This window comes from Mobula birostris, chromosome 4 (genome assembly GCF_030028105.1).
Source record: "Mobula birostris isolate sMobBir1 chromosome 4, sMobBir1.hap1, whole genome shotgun sequence".
Taxonomy (NCBI): Eukaryota; Metazoa; Chordata; class Chondrichthyes; order Myliobatiformes; family Myliobatidae; genus Mobula; species Mobula birostris.
In genome coordinates, this window is record NC_092373.1 from 174205208 (window position 1) to 174223600 (window position 18393).

The 18393-nt window shown below is 44.1% G+C and overlaps 1 protein-coding gene across 4 annotated transcripts in view; it reads left to right on the plus strand.

Annotated features, from left to right (window-relative positions):
• LOC140196765 (bifunctional methylenetetrahydrofolate dehydrogenase/cyclohydrolase, mitochondrial-like) overlaps nt 1-17746 on the plus strand; it is a 67597-nt gene extending 49851 nt beyond the window's left edge. For 2 of the 4 annotated variants that reach the window (XM_072256512.1, XM_072256509.1), the window contains exons 7-8: nt 5491-5616; nt 6644-7744. In XM_072256512.1, the coding sequence (XP_072112613.1) occupies nt 5491-5616; nt 6644-6846 (329 nt within the window). In that variant the 3' untranslated portion in view covers nt 6847-7744. The other 2 variants (XM_072256510.1, XM_072256511.1) reach the window with 2 other exon arrangements.
• Nucleotides 17747-18393: the final 647 nt, after the last annotated feature.

The following is an 18393-nucleotide window of genomic DNA, read 5'->3' on the forward strand; positions in this document are numbered from 1 at the left end:
CAGATAATAATCTGTTTTCCTATTTTTGCCACCAAAGTGGATAACTTCACATTTATCCACATTAAATTGCATCTGCCATGAATTTGCCCACTCACCCAGCCTATCCAAGTCACCCTGCATCCTCTTAGCATCCTCCTCACAGCTAACACTGCCACCCAGCTTCGTGTCATCCGCAAACTTGGAGATGCTGCACTTAATTCCCTCGTCCAAGTCATTAATATATATTGTAAACAACTGGGGTCCCAGCACTGAGTCTTGCGGTACCCCACTAGTCACTGCCTGCCATTCTGAAAAGGTCCCGTTTATTCCCACTCTTTGCTTCCTGTCTGCTAACCAATTCTCCACCCACACCAATACCTTACCCCCAATACCGTGTGCTTTAAGTTTGCACACTAATCTCTTGTGTGGGACCTTGTCAAAAGCCTTTTGAAAATCCAAATATACCACATCCACTGGTTCTCCCCTATCCACTCTACTAGTTACATCCTCAAAAAATTCTATGAGATTCGTCAGACATGATTTTCCTTTCACAAATCCATGCTGACTTTGTCCGATCATTTCACCGCTTTCCAAATGTGCTGTTATCACATCCTTGATAACTGACTCCAGCAGTTTCCCCACCACCGACGTTAGGCTAACCGGTCTGTAATTCCCCGGTTTCTCTCTCCCTCCTTTTTTAAAAAGTGGAGTTACATTAGCCACCCTCCAATCCTCAGGAACTAGTCCAGAATCTAACGAGTTTTGAAAAATTATCACTAATGCATCCACTATTTCTTGGGCTACTTCCTTAAGCACTCTAGGATGCAGACCATCTGGCCCTGGGGATTTATCTGCCTTCAATCCCTTCAATTTACCTAACGCCACTTCCCTACTAACATGTATTTCGCTCAGTTCCTCCATCTCACTGGACCCTCTGTCCCCTACTATTTCTGGAAGATTATTTATGTCCTCCTTAGTGAAGACAGAACCAAAGTAATTATTCAATTGGTCTGCCATGTCCTTGCTCCCCATAATCAATTCACCTGTTTCTGTCTGCAGGGGACCTACATTTGTCTTTACCAGTCTTTTCCTTTTTACATATCTATAAAAGCTTTTACAGTCTGTTTTTATGTTCCCTGCCAGTTTTCTCTCATAATCTTTTTTCCCCTTCCTAATTAAGCCCTTTGTCCTCCTCTGCTGACCTCTGAATTTCTCCCAGTCCTCAGGTGAGCCACTTTCTCTGGCTAATTTGTATGCTTCTTCTTTGGAATTGATACTATCCCTAATTTCTCTTGTCAGCCACAGGTGCACTACCTTCCTTGATTTATTCTTTTGCCAAACTGGGATGAACAATTGTTGTAGTTCATCCATGCAACCTTTAAATGCTTGCCATTGCATATCCACCGTCAATCCTTTCAGTGTCATTTGCCAGTCTATCTTAGCTAATTCACATCTCATACCTTCAAAGTTACCCCTCTTTAAGTTCGGAACCTTTGTTTCTGAATTAACTCTGTCACTCTCCATCTTAATGAAGAATTCCACCATATTATGGTCACTCTTACCCAAGGGGCCTCTCATGACAAGATTGCTAATTAACTCTTCCTCATTGCTCAAAACCCAGTCCAGAATAGCCTGCTCTCTAGTTGGTTCCTCGACATGTTGGTTCAAAAAACCATCCCGCATACATTCCAAGAAATCCTCTTCCTCAGCACCTTTACCAATTTGGTTCACCCAATCTACATGTAGATTGAAGTCACCCATTATAACTGCTGTTCCTTTATTGCACACATTTCTAATTTCCTGTTTAATACCATCTCCGACCTCACTACTACTGTTAGGTGGCCTGTACACAACTCCCACCAGCGTCTTCTGCCCCTTAGTGTTACGCAGCTCTACCCAGATCGATTCCACATCTTCCCGGCTTATGTCCTTCCTTTCTATTGCGTTAATCTCTTCTTTAACCAGCAACGCCACCCCACCTCCCCTTCCTTCATGTCTATCCCTCCTGAATATTGAATATCCCTGAACGTTGAGCTCCCATCCCTGGTCACCCTGGAGCCATGTCTGTGATCCCAACTATATCATAATCATTAATAACAATCTGCACTTTCAATTCATCCACCTTATTACGAATGCTCCTTGCATTGACACACAAAGCCTTCAGGCGCTCTTTTACAACTCTCTTTGCCCTTATGCTGAAAAGTGGCCCTTTTTAATGCTTGCCCTGGATTTGTCGGCCTGCCACTTTTACTTTTCTTCATAGTACTTTTTGCTTCTACCCTCACTTTACACCCCTCTGTCTCTCTGCACTGGTTCCCATCCCCCTGTTGTGAACTAACCTCCTCACGCCTAGCCTCTTTAATTTGATCCCCACCCCCCAACCATTCTAGTTTAAAGTCACCTCAGTAGCCCCCGCTAATCTCCCTGCCAGGATATTGGTCCCCCTAGGATTCAAGTGTAACCCGTCCTTTTTGTACAGGTCACGCCTGCGCCAAAAGAGGTCCCAATGATCCAAAAACTTGAATCCCTGCCCCCTGCTCCAATCCCTCAGCCACACATTTATCCTCCACCTCATCGCATTCCTACTCTCACTGTCGCGTGGCACAGGCAGTAATCCCGAGATTACTACCTTTGCGGTCCTTTTTCTCAACTAACTTCCTAACTCCCTATATTCTCCTTTCAGGACCTCATCCCTTTTCCTACCTATGTCATTGGTACCTATATGTACCACGACCTCTGGCTCCTCACCCTCCCACTTCAGGATATCTTGGACACGATCAGAAATATCCTGGACCCTGGCACCAGGGAGGCAAACTACCATCCGGGTCTCTGGACTGCATCCACAGAATCGCCCATCTGACCCCCTTACTATCGAGTTCCCTATCACAACTGCCCTCCTCTTCCTTGCCTTACCCTTCTGAGCTACAGGGCCAGACTCTGTGCCGGAAGCACGGCCACTGTCGCTTCCCCCGGGTAAGCTGTCCCCCCCAACAGTACTCAAACAGGAGTACCTGTTGTTAAGGGGCACAGCCACCGGGGTACTCCCTATTACCTGACTTTTCCCCTTCCCCCTCCTAACTGTGACCCACTTGTCTGCCTCCCGTGGCCCCGGCGTGACCACCTGCCTGCAACTCCTCTCTATCATCTCCTCACTCTCCCTGACCAGACGAAGGTCATCGAGCTGCAGCTCCAGTTCCGTAACGCGGTCCCTTAGGAGCTGCATCACGATGCACTTGGCGCAGATGTAGACGTCCGGGAGGCTTGGAGACTCCAGGGCCTCCCACATCCGACACCGAGAACAGCAAACTGCCCTCACACTCATACTGCCCCCCTCCTCAAATAACAACAGAAAATGAATGCCAAACCTTCCTCGCCTGTTTCTGCCTAAGCCCGTTGAGCCGAAGCCCTTAAGTCTTCACTCTGCTCCCGGCTCACTCCGCAGCCCGCAAACTACGCTGCCCGCTCTATGAGGCTCTGTTCCTTTTAAATCTGCCGCACTGCACAGCCCGACGTCACACACCTGCGCAGTCCTGCCTCTCAGAACGCTGTTGGAATCATGGTGGATTTAATTTGGCTTTTTTGCCATTGATCAACAAAAAAAGACTGTTTTGTGTCAAAGTGAAAACAGATCTCTACAAAGAGAACTAAATTAATTACAAGTATAAAACACAAAATAATTGATTGCATAGGTATTCACCCTCTTTAAAATGACACACCAAAATCATCACTGGTGCAGCCAATTGGTTTTAGAAGTCACATAATTAGTTAAATGGAGATCACTTGTGTGCAGTCAAGGTGTTTCAATTGATTGTAGTAAAATATACCTGTGTCTGGAAGGTTCAACTGCCTGTCTGTCAGTATCCTGGCAAAAACTACACCATGAAGACAAAAGAACACTACAGGCAACTCCCTGAAAAGGTTATTGAAAAGCACAGTTCAGGAGATGGATACAAGAAAATTTCCACGTCACTGAATATCCCTTGGAGTACAGTTAATTCAATTATCAAGAAATGGAAAGAATATGGCACAGCTGTAAATCTGTATAGAGCAGGCCGTCCCCAAACACTGAGGGGCTGTGCAAGAATAGGACTAGTGAGGGAGGCCACCAAGAGTCCTGTGACAACTCAGGAAGAGTTACAAGCTTCAGTTACTGAGACGGAAGAGACTGTGCATACAACAACTGTTGACTGAGTGCTTCACCAGTCGCAGCTTTATGGGAGAATGACAAAAAGAAAGCTTCTGTTTAAAACAATTCACATGAAATCGCCACTAGAGTTTGCCAGAAGGCATGTGGGAGACTCTTGAGGTCAGCTGGAAGAAGGTCCTATGGTCTGATGAAACCAAAATTGAGCTTTTTGGCCATCAGACTAAACACTATGGTTGGCATAAGCCACACCCCACGCACCATCAAAAACACACCATCCCTACTGTGAAGCATGGAGGTGGCTGCATCATGCTGTGGGGTTGCTTCACTGTGGCAGGCCCTGAAAGGCTTGTGTAGATTGAGGGTAAAATGAATGCAGCAAAATACAGGGACATCCTGGAGGAAAACCTGGTGTAGTCTACAAAAGAACTGTGACTCAGGAGAAGATTTGTTTTTCAGCAAAACAATGACCCCCAAGCATAAAGCCTTCCATATACAGGAATTGCTTAAAAACAACAAGGTTTATGTCCTGGAGTGGCCGTCAAAGTCTAAACCTCAATCCAATTGAGAATTTGTGGTTGGACTTGAAAAGGGCTGTTCACTCTTTATCCTCATGCAATCTGACAGAGCTTGAGAAGTTTTGTAAAAAAGGATGGGGGAAAATTGCAGTGTCCAGATGTGCAAAGCTGATAGAGACCTATCCACAGACTCAAAGCTGTAATTGCTGCCAAAGGTGATTTTACTAAATATTTACTTGAAGTGGGTGACTTCTTATACAATCGATTATTTTATGTTTTATATTTGTAATTCATTTAGATCACTTTGTAGAGATCTATTTTCACTTTGACACGAGTCTTTTTCTGTTGATCAATATCAAAAAAAGGCCAATTAGATCCACTGTGATTCAATGTTGTAAAACAAATAAAACAGGAAAACTTCCAAGGGGGTGGGGTGAATACTTTTAATTGGCACTGTATATGAAATGTTGTTATAGGAAAGCAGCATTCATGTTCCAGGACCCCCATGCCCAGAACATGCTCTCTCCTGACTGCTGCCATCAGGTAGAAGGTACAAGAGCTTCAGGACTCACACCACCAGGTTCAGGAACAGTTACTACCCCTCAACTATCAGGGTCTTGAACCAAAGAGAATAATTTCATTTGCCCTATCAGCGAAATCTTCCCTCAACCAATGGGCATACTTTCAAGGACTCTTCATCTCATGTTCTCGATATTTATAGCTTATTTATTTACGACTGAAGTTACGAGGGAGGTTCCTGTCATCCATTTCTGCCTGCGTAAGGTGATTTGCTTTGAAACTCACTGCCTGAAACCCTACAGTGATACATAAATTGTTGCTTTCTTCCAGGGATTCCGAAACTGATTACTGCTGATATGATCAAGGAGGGAACAGTTGTAATAGATGTTGGCATCAATCGTGTACAGGATCCTGTAACAGGAAAGACCAAGTTGGTGGGAGATGCTGACTTTGAAGGTAAAGAAGTGAAAAATCAAAATTGAGTTAATTGACATAGACACAAGTACATGTATGACCAGCTACATTGAAAAACCTGCTTGCAGCAGCTTCACAGATAAATGGCACTATATAAACAGCATTCATGAAGAAAATATAAACTAAACAAAATTATACACAATTGTTACAAGAAAAAACACAAAAGAAAAAGAACTAATTACTTTGCATTAAAATGAACAGAGTAATCATAGTTTTGTTTACTGATTAGGGCTGTACTGCTTGGTTCAAGAACTGAATGGCCAAAGGGAAGTAACTTTTCCTGAACTTGGTGGTGTGAGGCTTCTGTACCTCTTGCCCGATGGTACCTGTGAGGGGATAACATGGCATGGATGGTGGGGAACCCAGAGAGAGGAGAAGTATGAGCTGAGGGCCCACGGATACGGAGTTTGCAGATGATGCAATCATTGGTGGTGGGCGTGGGAGGCACTGAATTTGGCAGGGATCCATCAGTGATCTAATTGGGTTGGGAAAGTGGCAGATAGAACTCATTGTGGAGCCGAGTGAGGTGACTTGTACAGAGAGGGCCAAAAAAGCAAAGGACTGTGCAACATGCTGGAGGTGCTGAGGACATTGGCCTTCTGAAGAGTGCAGAGTGGGCGCATATGTGGGTAAGAAGACCTGTGGGATATTCTCCCTGACAGACTGAAGCACAGAATAGGTGAGCAGAGAGGTGATGTTGGGACTGCACGCAAGATGACTGGGAACACACTGGAGTAATCGGACAGTTCTGGTGACTGCACTATGGGAAGCATGCAAGCATACGGGAGAGAGGATATACAAGAGATGTGTGAGGGCTGCTCATTTGTTTTTTTTGGCGTGCGCCTGCATGCGTGTGAGTCTGTGCGTGTGTGTCCGCGTGTGCGTGCGTCCGTGATGATGTCTTTATCGTGGCTTTCACAAGGCGCGGAGCGAGAGAGAGAGAGAGACTGTGTGGCGCGCCGCTCCTCACACAGACATTTTTGCAGTATTTTTCCCTTTATTTTACAAGGTCGAGTTGCGATCTCAGCACTCAACCCGGCACAGACGGAAAGCGTACTCGGGAGCGGACCCGACTGGTTTCGAACCCGGGAACCTCCGCTTCCGGGTCTGGCACTGATGTCATTGCGCCACCAGCCGGCCCTGGGCTGCTTATTTGTACTTGTGAAGAAAGATCAGATTCAGATTAGTGCATTCTCATGTACACCAGGGTGAAATGAAATACTTTGCTTATGTAATTCTTACAGAGTAAAAGGATACATGGTAATAATAAATGCGACAATAAATATGAAACAACACCAAGAACAGTAGTTAAAAAAATCCTAAAGTGACAATAATGGGAGAGGGTGCAAAAATGTAACAGCGCCTCTGGGAAGGGTGTGATTGGTTGAGAAATCCAGTAGCAGTGGGGAAGAAGCTGTTCTTGAGACTGGTCATCTAGAATTTCAAGCTCCTGTGTCTTCTTCCAGAAGGTTTAAGAGAGAAAAGGGAATGGGCAGGGTGGCAGGCTCCCTTCCTGAAGTAACACACTGTGAAGCTGGAATGGATGGAAGAAAGTTCAAAGTAAATTTATTATCACCATATACAACCCTTGTGGGCATAATCATAATAGAATCAGAGAAAGATCACACCAGCCACTGTGCAAATACAAAAAGAAAGAAATAAAAAAAATAAGAAGTATTGAGAACATGAGATGAAGAGTCCTCCCACCATTCAGCACATCCACATGGAGCAGTGAGTGCCACAGGAAAGCAACGTCTATCACCAGGGACCTTCAAACTCAGGTCATCCTCTCTTCTCGCTGCTGCCATCAGGAAGGTGGTACAGGAGCCTCAGGACTCACACCATCAGGTTCAGGAACAGTTACTACCCCTCAACCATCAGGGAGGGTATTGGTGTTTTCATACCAGGCTGTGTTGAAGCCAGTCAGTATGCTCTCCACCACACATCTACAGAAGTTTGTCGAAGTTTTAGATGTCATGCTGAATATTCGCAAACTTCTAAGGAAGTAGAGGAGCTGCTGTGCTTTCTTGGTAATTGCACTTATGTGCTGGGTCCTCTGAAAGGATAACACCGAGGAATTTAAAGTTGCTGATCCTTTCCACTTCTGATTTCCTGATTAGGACTGGCTCATGGACCTCAGGTTTCCTCCTCCTGAAGTTAATAATCAACTCCTTGGTGTTGCTGACATTGAGTAAGAAGCTGTTGTGGCACCACTCAGCCAGAGTTTCGATCTTTCTCTTATTTGCTGATTTGTCACAATCTTTGACTTATCCTATGGGCTGTGATGGATTGGATAGTTCTACATTGTTTATGCCTGTGCCAGCTCTTTGAGAGAGACTTCAACTGCTCCCCTACACTCTCCCCACAGTCATTCTCACCTATCCTTCAGGTGTTGTGTTTTGTAACTCCAGAACATCAAACTAAATACAAGAAAAAGATGGGAGCCTAGGAGAACATGTCTTAGTTTTGTTTTGACTTTAATGAGGCACGTTTGTATGACATAGTGGCTTGGTGATGTATGCCATTCACGTACTGTTAGGTATATCCTGTAATTAATTACTTAAACAAAGAATTCTTAATTAGATAATATACTTACAATATTACTCAAATATTGCTGAAATATTAAATGCACAGGACTTATCTCTGCTTAGTTATAAACTCCAACTCAATATATAATGTGTCTCAACTCAAATTGCTCTCCAGTATCTATATATTGTCCCATTCAGGCCTAAAGATTTAATCACTATGGAGGATTTGTTACTCTTGTGGAATGATGTCTTTCCTGACAAGCGGGAGTCACTCTGCTTGGCAGGTGAGACTTGTGGCTGTGAAACAATCTCAAGTTCTCGGACCTCCTCCGTGGTGGTTGTAGGATTTGACTCTGGGACTGCAGGAAGCGGTTCTGACAGCTCTGAATACCTTTTATCTGGATGTGTTATCATCCCAAATGGTGCATGACAAGCTTCACAGGACAATGTGGATCATTCTGTGTGAGTACAGGGTCTGATGTCACCATTCTGTTTGTCACCTTACACTGTTTTGTCCATTGCTGTGTCTTCCATCTGTAGTATTGAGTTCGGTGGGGGGGGTGCACAGTAGTCATTTTGGGAGGAATCTGTTGCAGAAATTGACAAATTCAAAAAGGACTGCAACTGTGACGCATCCTTCGGCCTTGGGGCATCCACCACTGTTTGAATTTTCTTAGAAAATTTCTTGTACTAATTCCTGCACGTCAATGGTGTGACCACAATAAATGATGCTTGGTATAAAGAATTCACACTTGTTGTGTTGTGCTCTGAGCCCATTATTTTCTAATCTTTTTAATGCTGTCTTGAGATTTTGGAGATGTTCCTTGCATTCTTATAGGTAACAATGATGTCATCCAGGTAACACTGAGTGTCGGGCAGCCTTGGAGCCCTTGTTCCACAGCTTTCTGCTGAACTGCAGGTGTAGATGCCACTCCAAAAATAACCCTATTATAGTGATAAAGCCCTTTGTGAGTGTTGATAGTGAGAAAAATCTTTGGACTATTCTTCCATCTCCATCTGCATGTAGGCCGTAGCGAAGTCCACTTTCCCCCCGAACGGTTTGGTAAGATAATTCTCTATCCTGGGCAAAGGGCATTGGTCTACTTTCAATACTGGGTTGAAGATGACCTTAAAATCACCACAGATCCTGACGGACCCATCCTTCTTGGCTACTGGGACCACTGGTATTGCTCATGGGCTCTGCTCAATCTTGGAAAGAATTCCTTCAGCCTCCATGCGATCTAGTTCACTGGCTACTTTATCACAGATAGTATAAGCAACCGGACAGGTTTTATAAAACTTGTGTGCGGCATTTTCACTTAACAGTATTTTACCCTTGATACGGCTGAGTTTTCCAATGCCATCCTTGAACACTGCTGTGGCATCATCCAGTACCTTTCTTAATTTGCTTTAATTGTCCTGGGACATGATGAGGCCAAACTCAGGTTGGAGGAGCAACACCTCATATACCATCTGGGTAGTCTCCAGCCCCTTGGTATGAACATAGAATTCTCCAACTTCCGGTAATTCCCTCCACCTCCTGTCCCCTATCCCAATTTCACTCTGCCCCCTTCCCCAGCTGCCTACCACCTCCCTTATGGTTCCGCCTCCTTCTACTACCCATTGTGCTTTCCCCTTTTCCTTCTTCATCTTTCCTGCCCATCACCTCCCTGCTTCCCCTCCCCCACCCCTTGATCTTTCCCCCTTACTGGTTTCTCACCTGGAACCTACCAGCCTTCTCCTTCCCACCCTCCCCCACCTTCTTTATAGGGCCTCTGCCCCTTCCTCCACAGTCCTGATGAAGGGTCTCGGCTGGAAATGTTTCCACAGATGCTGCCTCCAGCATGTTGTGTGTGTTGCTTTGACCTCAGCATCTGCAGAGTATTTTGTGTTTACTTCAAGGCAGTGTGTGCATCGATCATACTAAGTGTATCAGAGTAAGAGATTAGATTCCCAGATATCCAGACTCGGTATCACTCTCTCAACGGCAGGATCTTTATCTTGTGTTGATTTATTTTTTGGCGCAGACTGTCATTTGCTTTCATGAAGCTTTTTCAGGTTTATAAAAGGCATAGATTTCATCAACAGCACATGATAGAGGGAGGGAAGGCAGTTCTTGCACACACTTCTTGCCCTCTGTTTGAACTCTGAGAACTGACCTGACTACTTTCAATGGGGTGTGTTTACTGAACTTTGAAGAATGTTTGATAGAACCTTTCATTAAAAGATGATCTTGTTCTATCCCTCTCTCTGAGAACAGTCAATAGAATGCATTCCATTCTTGCCCCATTTTAAACTTCGTTATTTTCTCCTGCCACTCGGCCCATTGAGTCTATCCTGGCTCCCAGAGCCAATTCATCATTCCCATTTCCCTGTAATTCATGGCACCCCTCTTGATCAATGGTCCCGGTTCAGACAGCACTGGAACAGCATCCTGACTGATCGTCCTAGATCTGAGGTGCTTAGAATATAAAAGTATGGATGTAATGTTGAGACTTGGATACACTTGAAGTATTGTGAGCAGTTTTGTGCCCCTTAGCTAAGAAACAACGTACTGACATTGGAGAGGTTCTCAAACACGATTCTAGGATTGAATGGCTTGTCATATGAGGAGTGTTTCATGGCTCTGGGCCTCTACTCACTAGAATTCAGAAGAATGAGGGGTGACCTTATTGAAACCTTTTGAAGGGTGAAAGGTCTTGATAGCGTGGATGTGGAGAGGATGTTTCCTATGGTGGGAGAGTCTAAGACCAGAGGGGACAGCCTCAGAATAGATGAGCATCCTTTTAGAACAGAAATGAGGAGGGATTTCTTTAGCCAGAGAGTGGTGAATCTGTGGAATTCATTGCCACGGGTGGCTGTGGGAGACAAGTCTTTATGTATATTTAAGGCAGAGGTTGATAGATTCTTGATTGGTCAGGGCATGAAGGTATACAGGGAGAAGGCAGGAGATTGGGGCTGAGAAGGAAGATGGATCAGCTCTGATAAGATGGCAAGCAGACAGTGGGCCAAATGGCCTCATTCTGTTCCTATATCTTACGGTCTTAAAGGATTGTAATAAACTTCCTCATATGATTAAAAGCCAATACAGTATATTTATGTAGAGGCTGTACCCAGGTTATTAACACCTGACTTTTGGTAATCCCTACATATTGTGGTACTAGAAAGTTTGTGAACCCTGTAGAATTTTCCCTGTTTCTGCATAAATATGACCTAACGTGATCAGATCTTCATGAGAGTCCTAAAACCGGATACAGAGAACCCAATTAAAAAAATAACAGAAAAACATTATTCTTGCTCATTTATTTATTGAAAAAAAGGATTCAGTATTACATATCTTTGTTGGAAAAAGTATGTGAAGCTCTGGGGTAATGCTTTCTACAAAAGCTATATGGAGTCAGGTGCTCCAAACAATGAGATGAGGTTAGAGGTACCCTGTCCAATAAAAAAGACACACAAAGTCAGATTACTGACTAAGCCTGCTCTTCTCAAGAAAGATCTGTTTATGTGCATCATGTCTCATTCAAAACAACTTTCAGAGGACCTTAGAAGAAGAATTGTGGAGATGCATGAAGCTGGAAAAAGCCACAGAAGCACTTCTAAAGACCTGAGTGTTCATCAGTCCACAGTAAGAGAAAGTGTCTACAAATGGAGGAAACTCAGTACTGTTGCTACTGTCCCTAGGAGTGGGCATCCTGCAAAGATCACATCAAGAGCACAATGTAAAATGCTGAAGGAGATGAGAAAGAACCCAAGGGTAACAGCAATAGATCTCCAGAAATCTCTAGAACTTGCTAAGGTTTCTGTTCATGTATCCACACGAATGGTTTTCATGGAAAGGCACCACATAGGTAACCACTGCTCTCCAAAAAAAAAATTGCTGCATGTTTTAAGTTTGCAAAAGACTACCTGGATGTTCTACAATGCTTCTAGGATAATGTTCTGTGGACAGATGGGACTAAAGTTGAACTTTTTGGCAGAAATACACATTGCTGTTTGGAGGAAGAAGGGCACATCCCAGTTGTGAAGCATGGTTGAAGGAGCATCATGGTTTGGGGCTGCTTTGCTGCCTCAGGGCCTGGACAGCTTGCAATCGTTGAGGGAACAATGAATTCAAAATTGTATCAAGATATTTTATTGGAGAATGTCAGAGTAACAGCCTGTCACTTGAAGCTTAATATAAGTTGGATAATGCAACAAGACAAGGATGCGAAAGTCAAGAGTAAATCAACAACAGAATGGTTTAAAAAGAAGACAATTTGTGTTTTGGAAAGGCTGAGTCAAAGTTCTGACCTTAATCCTGTAGAAATGTTGTGGAAGGACCTAAAGCAGGCAGTTCATACAAGGAAGCCCACCAACATCCAGAGTTGAAGCAGTTTTGTAAAGAGGAATGGGCTAAAATTCCTGCAAGCCGATGTGCAGGATTGATCAACAGTTACTGGAAATGTCTGGTTGAAGTTATTGCTGTACAAGGGGATCACACCAGTTACTGAAAGCAAAGGTTCACATTCTTTTTCCAACAAATACATGTAACATTGGATCATTCTTCTCCATAAATAAATGAACAAGTATAATGTTTTTGTGTTATTTTTTTAATTGGGTTCTCTTTATCTAGTTTTAGGACTTGCATGAAGATCTAATCATATTTTAGGTAATATTTATGCAGAAATAGAGAAAATTCTACAAGTTCACAAACTTTCTGCTCCACTATACAAACAAGTTTTGCAAAATACTAAATTCATTGCTGCATGTACTCAAGACATCCCACCTCTTCTGGAAGTTCCGGGAGTCCCCCGCATATTGATAGTGGCTCCCTGACGCCCGCAGATTATATACAATATCCTGGAAATCGTTTTTTTTGAGAGGAAGAGGGAAGGAGAGAGAGAGAGAGACAGACGTAGTGAGAGAGTGACAGAGAGAGCATCCTGATTGGTCTCTCTTTGTGCTAAGTAGACCTATCAGTTTTCCCTGTGGATGCGCTTTACAGTCGACCTCTCTCTCTCTTTCATTGTCCATCTGTTCAGTTTAGTGTCCTTCAGGGCCATGGCAGAGTGTTCCAAAAAAAGAAAATATAAAACGTACTTCACCCCTAAAGTGTACCCCTGCCTCATAGGGGTCAAAAATAATGATACCAAATGCTAATTGTGATGTAGAAAGGGCATTCAGCATGGTGCATCACATTAAGACAGAATTCAGAAGTCAGCTGTCTCACAAAACACTTGTGAATCTGATGTCTTGCAAAATTAACAAATTCATTGACACAGACTGCTATGAGGTTGAGACTTCTGACAAAGTGCTCAAATCTGCCAAGCAAGCCACATCACAGTACAAGGAAAGTTTGCAAAAGAAATAGAAAAGCTATTTGCATTAGCATTTAGCTATTAGCATTGAGACTGCCAACAAAATACTCAACAAGGGATATAGATATGTGTGTGTGTGTGTGTGTGTGTGTGTGTGTGTATATATATATATATATATATATAATCAAATAAATTGTTGTGTTCTTTCATAATCAAATGTCCTGTACACATTTGGAGGTCGACCGGGCGGGAGGGATATGGGGTTGCGGGGGGCGGGTGTGGTGGTGCTACCTCCCTGAAATGAGTTTTTGCGGGGTGGGATGTCTGTGTACTGTACATACGTTTGTTCCTACTAACAAAAGCACTGGTTTCCTCTTTCAGCTGTTTTTTAAAATTGATCTTTATTGTGAGCATAATGTGTTTTTAATTCCATCCATTACACAACTGTGGAGGTATGGCAAATATATCGAGTTATTTTTGTGTGTTTTCCAATTTATGGACAAAATTGAGTTACGGACGTCTGTAAAAATGATGCAAAAGGCAAGATCCTTGGGGAACTCAGCAGGTAAGATGGTGGGTGACACAGTAGCATAGCGATTCGTGTAATGCAGTGACCTGGCTGTAAGGAGTTTGTACATTCTCCCTGTTGCCGTATGGGATTCTTTTGGGTGCTTTGTTTTCCTTACACACTCTTAAGACATGCAGGTTAGTGGGTTAATTGGCTACATGGGTGTAGTTGGGTGGCCCAGCCCATTGGGCCAGAAAAGCCTGTTACTATGCTGTATCTCTAAAGAAATGGAAATGAGCAGTAGAAATGAGGAGTCACCATTGTGTGTTGAGACCCTTCATGTGGAGGCTGAGGTGCCTGTAGTGCTCTGTGTTCCTGGTTATCTGTCTCTAGCAGCTGTCTCCAACCTCCATCCTCCCATTTCCCTACCCGCTCCACCCTGATGAAGGTTCTCTGTCTGAAACATCGACTGTTTATTCCTCTCCATAGATGCTGCCTGACCTGCTGAGTACCTCCAGCATTTAGTGAGTGTCGCTGCCTCTGCCTTTCATTGTTCTTTTAGAACATAGAACATAGAATAGTACAGCACAGTACAGGTCCTTCGGCCCACAATGTTGTGCCAACCCTCAAACCCTGCCTCCCATATAAGCCTCCACCTTAGATTCCTCCATATACCTGTCTAGTAGTCTCTTAAACTTCACGAGTGTATCTGCCTCCACCACTGACTCAGGCAGTGTATTCCACACACCAACCACTCTCTGAGTAAAAAACCTTCCTCTAATATCTCCCTTGAACTTCCCACCCCTTACCTTAAAGCCATGTCCTCTTGTATTGAGCAGTGGTGCCCTGGGGAAGAGGCGCTGGCTATCCACTCTATCTATTCCTCTTATTATCTTGTACACCTCTATCATGTCTCCTCTTACCCTCCTTCTCTCCAAAGAGTAAAGCCCTAGCTCCCTTAATCTCTGATCGTAATGCATACTCTCTAAACCAGGCAGCATCCTGGTAAATCTCCTCTGTACCCTTTCCAATGCTTCCGCTTTGTCTGCCTGCATCTATTGTCCACCTGCCCCTATCTCTTAACTCCCATCCCATCCCACCCCTCCCCTGCCTTGTGCAGCCTACCCGTCACTTCTCACCTCTCCTCAGTTCACCAATTACCTCGGGCCTCTGTTGCACCCCTCCCTCTCACCTCTTCGTACTCCCCTCCTCCCCTCTCCACTTTTGGTCCTGGTGCAAGGTTTTGGCCCAAAGTGTCGACAATTCTTCCCCCTCCCCCTCCCCCCCCCCGCCAAACAGATACTGCTCAACCCATTGAGTTCCCCCAGCAGCTTCTTCTCTCCAGATTCCAGCCCTGCAGTTTCTTTTGCCCGTAAGGAGAATCTGTTTGACCTGTGGTGTCTTTCCAATCAATTGCTGCTCTTTGAAACAGTAAAGGTGTTGTGTCCTCCTTGCAGAGATCAAGAAGAAGGCCAGTTACGTCACCCCTGTGCCTGGTGGAGTGGGCCCGATGACCGTAGCAATGCTCATGAAGAACACTCTAATTGTGGCCAAGAAGTCAGTAAGCTACTGAGCATGAGCCCGTCATCAGCTGAAGCAGTCCCTCTCCCTCTGTGGAGCACAGTTTAATTTATTATATAAGAGATATTTTTGTTAACTGTATTTATTTATATTTGCTGCAAGCTGTCACGTGTAAAGTTTACTTCATGTTGTCTTCTGGAGGTGTGGACGCCTAGCGACAGCCACCACCCCTGCTGCGGGTCATTGCATCCTTCTACATGTTGGGCTCAGTCATTCACGCGAGCATTGTCGTTCACAAGGTGGCCACCTCCTCGACCCTGCGCGCGAGGGCTCCAGTTTCCTTCAGCATGGGTTGGTAGGTTAATTGGGTGTGGTAACTTGCCCCTAGTGTGTGAGTGAGGGGCAGAATCTGGGGTTGTTGGTGGGAGTATGGAAGAGTAAAATAGGCTGGGTGTGAGTGGGTAGTTGATGGTCGGCACAGGCGATGGGCTGAAGGGCCTGTTTCTTTGCTGTGTGACACAGTGACTGGTTGTTTAGTTGAAGTTGCTGTGACATTAATTAGTGTTTATAAAGCTCCTTTACCCTGGTAAAACATCACGGGAATATTATTTTGCAATGTTTGGCAGGGGCTACAGAAAGAGATATTTGGACAAATAAACAAAATCTTGTTTGAGGAGACAAGGACACTGCGCTGCCACCGTTTAAATTCAGGGGTCACTGAGAAGGTAAATCTGGGGAAGAGTGTGTTTGTAAACAAACTCATCTATGAGGGTTTGTGGTTTCCCTAAAGCTTGTGGTAATCTGATTGAGTGATTGGTAGTTTAGATAGAATATTGAAGGAGTTAAGATAGTTACAGAGTATCAGAAGCTCCTGTGTTTATGCAATTGTCTGACATTGAATCCCACAATAGGACAGTGATGTTACTTGGAGAGACTGGAGAAGATGGGTTGTTCTCCTCAGAGCAGAGGAGGTCAAGAGATGTGATGTTGATGGTCAACTGTGAAACAGTTTGCTGTTAATAAATGAGGAGAAGCTGTTGAGAGAGATGGAGGGAGAGGGAGAAACACAGAAGCTAAGGAGTGATTGATGAGAGGGAGGACCAGAAGGGAGAGGCAAATGTCTTTATCCTGAGAGGGTGGAAACAGGTTCAATTTCGTAAATATTTGAAGAGCAGAGCAGTGGTGCAGCAGGTAGTGTTGCTCCCTCACCACTCCAATGATCCGGGTTCAATCCTGCCCTCTGATTCTATCTCTGTGGAGTTTGCACGTTCTCCCTGTGACATGAGCTTCCCCGGGTGCTCTGCGTTTCCTCCCAAGTCCCAAAGACGAGCAGATAGGTTGATGTACCTGCTGTAAGTTACTTCCTAGTGCAGGTAGGTGATAGGGAATTGATGGGGCTATGAGAGAGAATTAATTACAGGGAAAACAATAGGAGGGAAATTGGAATTTTCTAGGAGCTAGTATAGGCTTAACTGGCCTTTACTGTTGTGAGAACAGAAATATTTGAAAGGTGTTAAGGATATGTTAGGGAGAGAGACTACACGGATTGCTTGAAGAGCTGGCATTGATCTGATAGGCATCCTGTGAGGATGGACTGAACAAAAACTCAATCCACCACCAATTTCTAATGAACACAGGAACAGATTGACCTTTATTTCTGTTTAGGTTTTAGGGAACCATTCGAGTAGTCTGCTGACTGACTTCTCACCTTTTTCTCCTTTACATATGAAGTCATTTTCATTTTTGTCTGTGCCCTACCATGAACTCTATCCATTGCCCCAGCCATTTGTAGAGCTCGATGTCCTCTCCTCTCCCCACCTCTGTGATCTCCTCCAGCTCTAGAACCCTTTGAACTCTCAGTACCCTATTTTCCTCGTCTTCGTGCATTGCAGATGTTAAGTGTCCTCAGAGAGTTTTATGTTGAAAGAGGGTTGTTCATTAATTGGTAAATACCAGCACCAATAATGGTACTTGCCCAGGCTGTTCTGACAAAACCTCCCAGACTTCTGGGGCAGGGCAGGGGCAGCAGGTGAAGGGGAACACCACGACCAACAGATGTATACCATCCTGCACTGGAAATATTCTGCCAGTCTTTCATCACCAATGGGTCTCATTCCCATAGGAGCAGATCACCAAATGTTGGCCTTCAGTCATGAGGAAGATGGGTATTGGGCAATGGACAATTGCATCAGTTTTGTCAAATCATTGATCTTTATCTGATAATCGTTGATTAAAGTCATCTATGCAATGTTAAACCCAGAACATGGTGTCCATTTAAAGTAACGTACAGTTGTTGCACACTCAGTTTGCAATGATGCTCTCTTGTATTCGGTGTTTCTACTTACACTTGCAGCATTAACAACAGTTCGTATATCTACATCGACCTGCCTCTATTCTGTAATACTTAAAATATCCCATCACATCTACAAATGAAAGACTTCTGGTCCACCAAATAGCCTCCAAACTTGACAGCTTCCTGGGACAAGGTCTGGATCACTAGTGATGTCACTGAGTGGCTGGTCCATCACTTTATTATTCCCACAAGTGGAGTCACTAATCAGTGAGTCTACAGTGCCTATAAAAAGGATTCACTCCTCTTGGACGTTTTCATGTTTTATTGTGGATATAATTTGGCTTTTTTTGACACTGATCAACAGTAAAAGACTTTCGTGTCAAAGTGAAAACATCTCTACAAAGTGATCTAAATTAATTACAACTATAAAACACAAGCTAACTGATTGCATAAGTGTTCACCCCTTTCAAGTCAGTATTTAGTAGATGCATCTTTGGCAGCAATTGCAGTCTTGAGTCTGTGTGGATAGGTCTCTATCAGCTTTGCACATCTGGACACTGCAATTTTTCCCCATTCTTTACGAAACTGCTCAAGGTCTGTTGGATTGCA